This window comes from Centropristis striata, chromosome 4 (genome assembly GCF_030273125.1).
Source record: "Centropristis striata isolate RG_2023a ecotype Rhode Island chromosome 4, C.striata_1.0, whole genome shotgun sequence".
NCBI classification, from domain to species: Eukaryota; Metazoa; Chordata; class Actinopteri; order Perciformes; family Serranidae; genus Centropristis; species Centropristis striata.
Window position 1 is genome coordinate 37,412,809 of NC_081520.1, and position 12,444 is coordinate 37,425,252.

Sequence of the window (12,444 nt, forward strand, 5' to 3'; positions counted from 1 at the left end):
AACAAATACTTTTGCTGGTCTTTTGCTACCAGCAGCACCAGCTTAATGAGCAACACGTGAAAGTGCTTGGTATTAGCAAAATGAGACTCCTCATCATGCGTAAACTGTATCTCCGTCGACAGGAGAGGAGGAGAAAATGTCTCGCAATCCTGCAATCCAACTTCCTGTACCGTAATTCGAGAGCAGAAGAAGAAAAAAACTTCCTGTCATTGATACGAAGGCCCGAACTATAAAAAAAAGTTGTTTTCACACTGCAAAAGGTTCGGACCTTGGTTGGTTTGGTCCGGACCAAGACCACCTATTTTGGTCGGAGCAAACTTTGGTCCTTTGGTCCGGACCGTGGTCCGCAGCACCTTTCACACCTGGAATTTAGGTTCGAATCAAACTGAAAAGTCCTAAAGTCTGGACCAAACGAGATAGGTGTGAAAGCGCCCTAAGTTCATGCTGAAGATGCTTCATTCCTTTCTAACCCACGTGTCTGTTTCCAGATGCACTTGGCTTTGTACTGCTTTGCCAACGGCCAGCTGTCGACCGCCCTGAAGCTGCTCTATCGCGCCCGTTACCTCATGCTGCTGGTCTGTGGGGAGGACCACCCAGAGATGGCACTGCTAGATGTGAGTACAGTCTTTTCATGAGAGTTATATAAAACACAAACTGCTTTTGTAGTAATGCATAAATAAGAGAGAATTAACATTAATAATGATAATGTTTTCTTGGCTCTCCTTCCACAGAGTAACATTGGTCTGGTGCTGCACGGAGTGATGGAGTATGATTTATCACTGAGATTCCTGGAGAACGCTTTGACCATCAACACAAAGTACCATGGACCCCGGTCACTTAAAGTGGCCCTCAGGTGGGGAGAGAATAATCATCCTTATGCATAACATGGTTATATTACTGACTGACATGATGATTTACATAGTTTCAAATATCTTTATTGGATGGCATTCTTCGCAGAAGTATCTGAACAGGGTGATGTTTGATTTATTCTTAAGAAACATAAAATATCAAAACATACATCAAGACAAATTAGGTAGCAGAAAAAAAACCCGGAACAGAATCATCTGGTTGACAAAATAAAAATATAGTAAGGCCAAATATAATAACAATGTCAAACAACAGAATTAAGAAAAAATAAAATATGTTAAAAAAAAGAGAAGAAAATATATAGATATCATACCATCACCTATTAGTCATTCCACATATTTATGATGATTTACATTGTTTCAAATATCTTTATTGTGAGGCTTAATTCACAGACGTATCTGAACAGGGTGATATTTGCTTTTTTTCCGTAAGAAACATAAAATATCAAAACATACATCAAAATAAATATACAAGATAAATAACATACATCAAGATAGGTATTAGGAAAAAGAATGGAAGAGAATCATCTGATTGAGAAAATAAAAATATAGTAAGACCAAAAATAACAATAATAACAGAATTAAGAAAAAAAATATGTAAAAAAAAAAAAAGAGAAGGAAAATAGTATAAATATCATGCCATCACATATAGTCTTTCTACATATTTGATGATTTATTTTATGTATACGTTTTTGTTTTTTTCACAGCCATCATTTGGTGGCGAGGGTTTACGAGAGCAAGGCGGAGTTCCGCTCTGCACTGCAGCACGAGAAGGAGGGCTACACCATTTACAAGAACCAGGTAACAACTCTGCACTGCTGACACGCTTTTCTATCAGTTGTGATGAAGTGATATCTTATGCTGGGCTTACACCAAACGATTTCCCCAGTCCCAGACTAAAAACTGAAAGTCTTTAGTAAATCTAGGAGTTTTACTGGAGTCACGGCGCTCCTGTCATCTCCATGGTAAAGTTTAAGATAGTAATCGGCACTGTTTCATATCAGTCTTTTCCTAGTCTTTGGTTTGTGATCATATCAAACGTGTTTGATATTAATGCAAGTCGCAGTGACGTAACACAATCAACAACCAATAGATGAGCGGTTCCAGACCGGCTAGTAAAACCACTTCCACAGGAAAAGTTACATCACATGTTAGTAAGCTCAGTCCTAAATACAAATATAGAGATGTCATATATTTACGGCCACAAGCGGGATTTGGGAAAATCAGAAAACAGTAAGCAGCCCCAGTTAAAATGTATAAATAAATGTAGGCCTAAACATAAATAAGTAATAAATAATTGATTTTTAATGTGTGAATAACTAAATGAAAGTTGATAGAGCTGATAAGTATAATTATTCAATTAAACAAATTATAATTAAGTAGGACACAAATGTATATCTTGAATTCTTTTCTACAGTTTCCTTTCCTTTTTTTCTTCCTTATATCTATTTTTACTGTAAAATAGTCAACTTTTCATGTCAGAAAAACAGAAATCCCTTTTCAGCTTTGTGAGGGGCATTTTTTGGCGTCTTCTCTTCTTTTTGTTGTTTTTTTTTCCAACACAAACCACTGCACACACAAAAATTGCATGGTAGGTAAAAAATGCTAAAGGAAATCTAGTTGTAGTCTTGTAAATAGTGCAAGATTCACAGTCTTTGTAGAATCTCAGTGTGAGACCAGGCTGGGACTAAAAACTCTAAACACTCGTCTTTAGATGTGAGCAGGTGTGAGCTGATAGTCTTGCAGGAGTCTTTCCAAATCTTTTCAAAGTCTTCTAGTCTATAGGTAGCATAAGATACCTTTTCTCCTCTCAGATGGGCGAGGCACATGAGAAGACCAAGGAGAGCTCGGAGTACCTGAAGTATCTCACCCAGCAGGCCGTGGCTCTGCAGAGAACCATGAATGAGATCTATAAGAACGGCTCCAACGCCAGCATCATGCCCCTCAAGGTGACTGCTCTGATTCAGGACGTGTGTGTGTTTTTTAAGCTTCCATCTGTTTTATCTTCACCGTCGAGCACTGATGTTACATTTTTATTTCCTCCTGTTTTTCAGTTCACCGCTCCCAGCATGGCCAGCGTCCTGGAACAACTCAACATTATCAATGGCATCATCTTTATACCACTCAGGTACATAAAGAACACCTGCCCTGCTTGATCGGTCAATATTAAGATCACCATTATATAATTTATTGACTTTGGAAACTTAATTTTTAGATTTTATTTTGATATGTTGTGTCTTTTGAATGCCTTTTTTATGAGTGGATTTTATTGAACTTAAAATAAAAAAAATAAAATAAAAAATAAATAAAATATATAATTAATTAATGAATAAAAAATAAATAAACACGAACAAATATGTCGTAGAGCGCTGCCACAACCTACTGAAAAACTCCTAGACATATTTAACTTATTTTTAAAGATATATTCAGCATATTTCAGTCAGAAACTCTGTAAAAATGGGTGAAAGTGCACCACTGCTGGAAAGGATGCTGCAGCTGCATTATGTTGGATTTTATTAGATTATCTAAAGATGCTATGCTGGAAAAGTTCAGCCCATAAAGATAACTCTGTTTGTCATATTTATTTTGATATTCACTGTAGATTTTTATACAGTCTAATAAGATAAGGTAGGCCTTTATTTATCCCGCAGTGGGGAAATTTAGTTGTCACAGCAGCTCAAGATACAGACACATAGATATGGAAAACAGAATAAACCATAAGACGTATACATACATTCACTACACATTTTATACACACATTTCTGCTATTTGGCATTTATTATGAATGTTATTTTTTGTTTTCCTGAACTTCCTGTTCTTTGCATTTTTACAGATATTGCACATTGGCGAAAATATATTGTGTTGTTTGTCTGTCTGTTCTTTTGCTGTATATTGGGATATGGATCCCCCTGGGTCTGAAATAAAGGATTATTATTATTAGGGCCCGAGCAGGCAACGACCTGCGAGGTCCCTATTGTATTTCGAATGATTATTTATTTTTAGGGCCCGAGCAGGCAACGACCTGCGAGGTCCCTATTGTATTTCGAATGTTTATTTATTATTATTTTTATTATTTTTATTCTTCTTCCCAAATGATCGCATATTTCACTGCCTGAACATACCCCAAAACTCATGAAACTTTAAATATAAGTCACACCTGGTGAAAAATTTTATAATCTATTGTCATCCTGAATTTCCACCACTAGGTGGCGCTATAATAAAGGAAAGTGCGTTTTGGCTAATAACTCCCACATACTTTATCGCACATTCAAAAAACTTATATCCACGCGTTCACTGAGTTGTGCTGAATCTCGTGATATAAGCCACTCCCATTTTCGCCTAGAGTTTTTTTTCGCAAATTCGCAAAATGTCGCAAACCTACTTTTTCGAACTCCTCCTAGGCAATTTCATCGTTTTGAACCAAACTTTGCACACAGCATCTATGGACCCTCATGACAAAAAGTTATTAAAAGAATTTTGATTACCCAAATAATACTCAAGTTATTAAATAACAACTTCCTGCAGGTGGCGCTATTTTCAACACAAAACACAAAGTGTTGCATATCTCCACATTGGTGTGTCTGAATGACATGAAACTCAGGTTACTACTTCCGCATGAGCCCCTGAGCCTCTCTGCAAAATTTTGGCCGATGACCACTAGGTGGCGCTCTTTAAATTGAAGTATTTTATATCTCCACATTGGTTGGTGGGATTAACACCAAACTTGGTATTCTTATTGTCAATGCTCTCCTGAGGATAATCCTTGAAGGTTTTATTGATCGGCCCCTAGGTGGCGCTCTGGCGGCAGTTTAATTTAATTAGTGCTACTGTGCCCAGACCTAATGACTTAAGGCAATGAAATTCATAGGGGTGGTATAGACTGGCCCCTGTAATGCACACTCCCAGACGGCAGCATGCCCCGACACGCGTGTACTGCGAGGGCCCGTTCAGTACTGCGCGCAGTCCTAGTTATTTTTATTATTCTTTGTCCAAAATGATCGCATATTTCACTGCCTGAACATAACCCAAAACTCATGAAACTTTAAATATAAGTCACACCTGGTGAAAAATTTTATAATCTTTTGTCATCCTGAATTTCCACCACTAGGTGGCGCTATAATAAAGGAAAGTGCGTTTAGGCTAATAACTCCCACATACTTTATCGCACATTCAAAAAACTTATATCCACGCGTTCACTGAGTTGTGCTGAATCTCGTGATATAGGCCACTCCCATTTTCGCCTACCGTTTTTTTTCGCAAATTCGCGAAATGTCGCAAACCTACTTTTTCGAACTCCTCCTAGGCAATTTCATCGTTTTGCACCAAACTTTGCACACAGCATCTATGGACCCTCATGACAAAAAGTTATTAAAAGAATTTTGATTACCCAAACAATACTCAAGTTATTAAATAACAACTTCCTGCAGGTGGCGCTATTATCAAGACAAAACACAAAGTGTTGCATATCTCCACACTGGTGTGTCTGAATGACATGAAACTCAGGTTACTACTTCCCCATGAGGCCCTGAGGCTTGCTGCAAAATTTTGGACGATTACCACTAGGTGGCGCTCTTTAAATTGAAGTATTTTATATCTCCAAGTCGGTTGGTCAGATTAACACCAAACTTGGTATACTTATTGTCAATGCCCTCCTGAGGATAACCCTTGAAGATTTTATTGATCAGCCCCTAGGTGGCGCTCTGGCGGCAGTTTAATTTAATAGGTGCCACTGTTCCCAGACCATAAGACTTAAGGCAATGAAATTCATAGGGGTGGTATAGACTGGCCCCTGTAACGCACAAACCCCGACGGCAGCATGCCCGACACGCGTGTACTGCGAGGGCCCGTTCAGTACTGCGCGCAGTCCTAGTTATTATTATTATTATTATATAGATCCATTACACACAGAATGAAACATTTCACGTCTTAATTTATTTAATTTCTAATTATAATGATTATGGCTTACATTTAATAAAGACCTAAAATTCAGTGTCTCAAAAAAAAAAATTATATTACAAAAAAAACATTTTATAAAGTATGTTTAATATGGAAATGTTGGCCTCTGGAAAGACAATCCAACTACATCCAACTATATGCACTCAATACTTGGTTGGGGCTATTTGACTTGAACTACTGGAAATGAACTTTTCCATCATATTCTAATGTATTGAGATGCACCTGTAGTAATATAGAAAAAATACAGAAGATAATAGATTTCATAGACAACCACATCCTAGTATGAGGGGATAAATAAAGGACAAAAAATGTCAAATATTCAAGCGATGCCAGAAATTTCCTCTACAGGAAGTGAAGTATTGATTTTGTGTGTCTGTTTGTTGCGTTTCAGCCAAAAGGATCTGGAGAACCTGAAGGCAGAAGTGCAGAGGCGGCAGCAGCTGCAGGAGCTGGGAAAGCTCGAGGAGCCGGCCGAGGACAAGCCACTGGAGCTAGAAGACAAAATTCCCATCGATTAATGTATAGAAGCCCTCGACACAGCTACTTTCTGTTATGGGGGGCGGGGAGAGGCCGTGACGCAACAGCCATGTCACTGAGCCTGTGGACCCAAGAGGCGAGCAGTCAAAATCAGCATTGAAATAAACAAAGGGGGAGGGATGGGTCAGGGCAGCAGACAGAACAAACTGTATGAACTGTAGGACAAAGGAATACAGAGCGGGAGTTTCCTACGAGGTAGGAAGAGAGGGAGGAGAAAGTACAAACATAGAATCAATGTAACATGCAATCTGAAATATCCCCGGCCCGAGAAAACCCGGTGGTGAGACGTCACTCGAGGTGTTAGCTGCTTAGGAATACGATTGCATATGAAAGCGTGGTTGCAGCCGGGGGAGGGAGACCAAGGATGACCATGACATTGTATACCAGAGCCTTATCCACTGTACCATATCCCCCCAGTCATGCTTCTTCTCAGCTCAAACGTCCCACAGCACTGTTAGCCCAGGACCATATTCTGCCCCGTCGTTCCCCAAACAGCCTCGAAGACCCCTGGGCACGTAGCCGCCCCCCTCAACCCCCCCCACACAGCGGTGCTCTAAATGATAAAGCACCCACCCTGTCCTAGAACTCAGGGGTACTTTCTACTGTGCACTAAGACCAGAAAACAGTCACCAAATTTGAGATTTTTCAAGCGGGGCTTCAGAATGTAAATTCCCTTTTTTTTTTTTTTTTTTTTTTTTTAAAGTGGCTTCTTTGCAGCAGTCACTCATCATGCTTGAACGTCCCCGATGGTTAATTACTTTAATCCTTCTATCATTTGTACTTACAACATCCCAGGTGGGTGCCTGCTGTGTCCTATGGTTCCTGTTTCTCCAAGCAAGCAAAACAACACAGTGACACATTAGTGAGCTTTGATTTCATTTGCTGGAATTGCTTCTTTTTCTTTCTTTTTTTTTTTAGTAAAAAATGAATTTTGTAAACGTGCACAGGAGAATCAAGAAGGTATTTTAGACCTGTTGATCATCTGTTAATTTAAGCCATGTCTGTTTTATAGAAAATGTATAGAAGTGGATAAAAGATGTACAAATCTATCGGATTTAGACAGGTACTTGATTGATGTAATGGAAAACGCAGATTTAAAAACGTCCACCTTTAAGCAGTAAATTTATCTATCTATATACTAGCTGTGTTCAATCTTCTATTTTTACACATTGAAAGGATATGTGCATGTATGTTTGTATGTGTGACGGTGTGTGTGTCTTTGTGTAGTCCAACAAATCTATCGGCCAGGGCGGTCGCTGCTTTCGCTGCTGCATAGTTTTGAATAGAGGCTGAGCGAACATTGGCTTTCCAAATGTTTTATTTTTCTACGCATAGTAAACCTGTTGGATGGCTGATGCCTCTTTTCTTAAAACATTCATGGCCACCAACGTTGCAGATCTGTTTATGTGTGAATTGGTACTGAAGTGAACCTCTTCTCATCACTGGACAGGTGCTCAGCATTGGCAGTAGTGACTGATTTATTGTTGCTGGGTGTTTTTTTTTTTTTTTTTTTTTCCTTTTCTTTCCATTATTGGGTCATTTTTTCCCCACATGTAACTGATAAAAAAAAAACCCCAGCCAGGAGTGTCTGTTCGTTGAGCAGTATTTAGTGCACTTTCTCGTGCTGTTTGGGTGTGTGGCCACGTCCGCAGCACAACCAGACGTGGACGAAAGAAGGGCTGCCTCAGTGTGATGTACCAAAAAGAGACTGATAAAGGTTTGTGTGCGCTTGTATACATGCAATGTATCCCTCCCATGGCAATTTGTTACTTGATTGTTGCCGTGTCTAAATGTATGTGATTAAAGCAATAGAGAGATGGTGCTGGAACTGATTGTTTTTGGAAGAAATGCAGTTTGTACTTCGCACAAGACGTGCAAGATGGACTACTTGCTGTACCGGCTGAATTACCTGAAAATAAGAGAGCGGTATTAAAGAAAACAAAAGGCAAGCTCTTCAGAGTCGGTTATTACAGTGATTTTTTTTTTTTTCCCCTCCTGATTGTGCTCCTAACACATGATGTCATGACATCAATATCACAGCATGGTGTGTATTGTGCCTATTATTGATGCTTCTTAATGAAAACAGGGTGATAACAGGTAATTTGGTGAAGTTTATGAAGGTGAAATAGGTCCGTTGATTTTATTTTCTGCTTTTTTTGTCATCCCCCCAGCTCCTTAATTTTCCCCCAACAATACCAACAGAGTCCACAAGGTGGCACACTAACATTTGTCTCACTGTGAAGGACACACATTGACCTGAATGGCAGGAGATGTTGCAGTGCAGTTACAAATCAATATGCACATGCTTCAGTTGTCTGACAAATTCAAATGAGGGAATTTAATTTTGTTGCATCCTCCCTGAGGATATTAGTCAAATGGTCCCAAACTACAAACCCTGCTACCTGTTGAACATTTTCTCAACCTGTTGAAATCCCATCAGCAGGAATGTTGTTTGGGTATTTTAATAGATTATGTTGGAAGCACTAATCTCACTCCACCCAAGTTCACTGTAACATTTCTTTTTTTAAAATAGTTTAGCTGTTAAATCGTTTGAGATATGATCTTATGTTATTAGATGTTAGCATCAGAAGTGGAAAAAAAACAGCAAGACATAGTGTAATTGTAAGAAAACTAAGCATTCTTTCACATAATTTGCATATATAAACTATTCTTTGCAACCTGAATGTCTGAAATGCAAAGCGAGTGTGGAAAATGTGCATATAAACTAAAATTACATGCAAATATAGACAAATACTTTTTATTTTCAGTTATGGATCCTGTGAAAAATAACTATTAAAGGTCTGTGTGTGGGGAGAAAAAGTCTGTCAACCCCAATATATTACGCACCCATGTTGCATTTATTGTCTTGGAAATAATGATTGTGTAAAAAACGTTTTGTGTTTTCTCAGCTGATGAAATTTGTTCTGCACAAAGGCTTCTGAGGCCGAGTGTTTGAGTCCGCTTCCCCTGATGATGTGTGGTATCTGTGTGTTGTTCTTTACAAAATAACAATCTAATTATATTTTGGTTTGAGTATGCTTTTATATCAAGATGAATAAAATAAAACTAGTCAAACTTTGTTTGGGACTTTGATAACTCATGCAAGTAGCCAATGACGGAACTATTGAGAGCTCTAATAAAAGTTAGAATATCACTATGTTTACTTGAGTAGAATCACAAAAATACAGGCAGCAAAATTTACTTGAAGTATTAGAAACCAAAACACTCATTAGGTGGCAGAATGGGTCCTTTAAGCAGGTTATATTCCTGATTATTACTTCTGCATTACTGTGTAAGCAGCATTTTAGGTATTTTTTTTAGCTTCTTACTACTATAAACTGTTGGGTGTTTAATCTATAATACATTTTTAAATGTAAAATTATGATTTTTTTAAGTTGATAGCTGCAAGTTAAATGTAGTATAACATATTTACTTTCTATTTACTTAATATTTACTCCTGAATTGTAATGGAGTAGAAGTATATTATATATATTGGAAGTATTGTAAAATACAAGTACCTCCAAAGTCAAGTATTAGAACATATTTATCTATCAATTTGCATTTAACATAGTGTAAATCTCTAAAGTTTAGTTTAAAATTCAAATCGTGCATTTTATTGTATTATTTGCATGTACAAGATCCAATATAAGATCCATGCATAAGATCCAATAATGGCAAGTCTCTGAATCAATCATACAGCGTTTTAATTATTAATATAAGCAATTTCTGTCGTTTTAAAAGGGAAGTCATGCAAGAGTTAAAGGTTTAAAAAAACGTGTAACAAAGCGAAGATTTTTTTTCTGCAACCAAGGGCGTGCGCGCTCCAGTCGGACCGTGAACGCGAGCTTCGTGCGCGCTCCCGACTGAAGGCGAATGCGGTAGCCTAGGAAAAAACAAGCAGGCAGCGACCGAGAGACGAGACAGTTTACCTCCACATCACAAGATCAGAGTTTGGTGCGGAAATTTCACGCCCTGTCGGGTCGTGTTACCGTTAACGGCGGCTGAGGATATTCACGGGCAGAAACAATAGGGTGAGTCCAAATAGTTTCCAGTTACGAAGCCGGTCGGGGTCGAAGGAATCTGGCGTTAGGTGGGAAAATGACGATGTGGCTGTAATTTCTGCACCTCCTTTTTATGTCTCAAAATGGCGGACAGGCCGATTGCACTGGAGCAGCAGGTACCTTGACAGCGGAGTTTATCCTTGTGTCCGGATAAACAACCGTGTGCACTTGCGTTAGCTGCTGTGTAAGTTAATTGTAGCTAGTTGAGCTTGAATGCACATTATGAGCCCGTAGTTTTCACGACTACGAGCTAACTTTCTGGCTGCTATGCCGGGAAGCTAACTTGGCTAACTTTAGCTAACATTAGCTAACGATAACTGAGCACCGATATAAACGTTAAAGCGACACACTGGCACCCGCAATGTCATGTCGACTAGACTCGTTAGCAAAACATGTCAATGTGTTAATAAGGTTTGGCAGAGTCAGCTTAAAATACAGCTGCATTTGGCGTCCAGCCCAAGTTAGTAATAATCAGTAATTAGCATAGTTTGAAGCCGCGTTAGTGCAGACTGTCAAAAAAAAACAAAAACAAACTCGACCACGAAATCAAATGTAGGTCACGCGACGTTACCGCTGCTATCTCGCGGCTATTCTTACTTCGTCCATTGCTCTGTCGCGTGCGTGTTTTGTTGTAAATCTGCGCTGCAGCTTGACCATTACTGTATAAAGCGATGATTTGCATTCATGTCAATGCAGCTAAGCCCTCGGTCCACAAATTCATGTTTTCCCTAACACTCAATCATACATGCACACAATGAGAGAGAAAACGTGCAAATGGAAAAACGAGGCATACACTTGCTTGTGTAGACGCAATACTCACAAACTGATTTCATCTTCAATTATATCTGTATAACAATCACACAGCAAACCAGAACCATCTGGTTCTGTAATTGTTGTACATATATAATTGAACATGAGATAACCATTGCTGCAGTTTTCTACCATGACATGCTCCAGATGCGCTGTTTGTCGCTGTCATATTGGTAGATGCCCTCGAAGGCTGCAGCCATGCTCAGCTGAAGCTCCCATCATCTCTGCGACTCTTCATGCGGTTTGTTGGCACGGTATTGGAAAATCAGGGTGGAGCACATCGCAGGCGATCAGTTTGTATGTATTGCGTCTCCCCAATCAAGTGTATGCCTCGTTTTTTCCGTTTGCACGTTTTCTCTCTCATTGTGTGAATGTATGATTGAGTGTTACGGAACAGGAATTTGTGGACCGAGGGCTTAGCTGCATTGACATGAATGCAAATCGTCGCTGTGGTGGCTCTCACAAGGTTGTTTCACTGAATCCGACAAGCGAGTCTCACTCGTAATTTTGGCCACCCTTGTCGTGATATCGGATACAAAGCATTGGCTTGTGCAAGGATCCTTTGGGTGATTTATGTTTCCCAGCCACGCCTGTAAGGACTGCGCTGCAGCTGATCAACTGGAATAATGGGATACTGATGAATTTGTTTATTTTTATAACAGTGTTGAGTTTAAAAAATAAACGCTGATTACATACTCTCCTCTCAGGTAAGAGTATTTGTGTTTAAGACCATGACTATGCTTGAACGGACTCCAATGCAACCATCTTGAGTGGGAATGTGATCCCCTTTTCAGCTTTGAGTTATTTTGACAGCAATAATCTTGGAAGTTGTTGGGACTAGCAAAACTGTGCTAACATTAAACAAAACAAATGAGCTTTTAAATTGATTCTGCTGGAGCAGCACTGGTTGAGGCTTTATTCTTGAAATCACTGATGAGGAATATTTTGCCACCTGTGGCGAGTCAAAAGGAATGACTCTTGGATTTTTCTCAGTTTAGGATGGTTATGTCTGTGTTTTGTGTTAACAAAACCAACCTAATATGCCTATATTCAGCCCTGATAAGATTATTATTTAACTACAACATTCACACTTTTGTTATTAAGGGCAGCCCTAATTTTGACAGACTAATCTGGATCTTTGCACTGTCTTCTCTGATGAAAATGTCATATCAATTAAGCATGTAATGCAATTAGGTTTGATGTCATTTCACGTG

The 12,444-nt window shown here is 39.0% G+C and overlaps 2 protein-coding genes across 5 annotated transcripts in view; both read left to right on the forward strand.

The window, feature by feature from the left end:
* cluha (clustered mitochondria (cluA/CLU1) homolog a) overlaps nucleotides 1-8,308 on the forward strand; it is a 33,174-nt gene extending 24,866 nt beyond the window's left edge. For all 3 annotated transcript variants that reach the window (XM_059330983.1, XM_059330984.1, XM_059330985.1), the window contains exons 22-27: nucleotides 489-614; nucleotides 732-853; nucleotides 1,574-1,667; nucleotides 2,681-2,815; nucleotides 2,921-2,994; nucleotides 6,214-8,308. In XM_059330983.1, coding sequence (XP_059186966.1) covers nucleotides 489-614; nucleotides 732-853; nucleotides 1,574-1,667; nucleotides 2,681-2,815; nucleotides 2,921-2,994; nucleotides 6,214-6,340 — 678 coding nt within the window. In that variant the 3' untranslated portion in view covers nucleotides 6,341-8,308. The remainder of the gene's footprint in view (nucleotides 1-488; nucleotides 615-731; nucleotides 854-1,573; nucleotides 1,668-2,680; nucleotides 2,816-2,920; nucleotides 2,995-6,213) is intronic.
* Nucleotides 8,309-10,231: 1,923 nt separating this feature from the next.
* Nucleotides 10,232-12,444, forward strand: part of LOC131969685 (lissencephaly-1 homolog) — a 40,018-nt gene continuing 37,805 nt past the window's right edge. Inside the window, exon 1 of one of the 2 annotated variants that reach the window (XM_059330819.1) lies at nucleotides 10,232-10,390. The gene's annotated coding sequence lies outside the window, so the exon portion shown is untranslated. Of the gene's footprint in view, nucleotides 10,391-10,586; nucleotides 10,605-12,444 lie in introns of those variants that run through there. The other variant, XM_059330820.1, reaches the window with a different exon arrangement.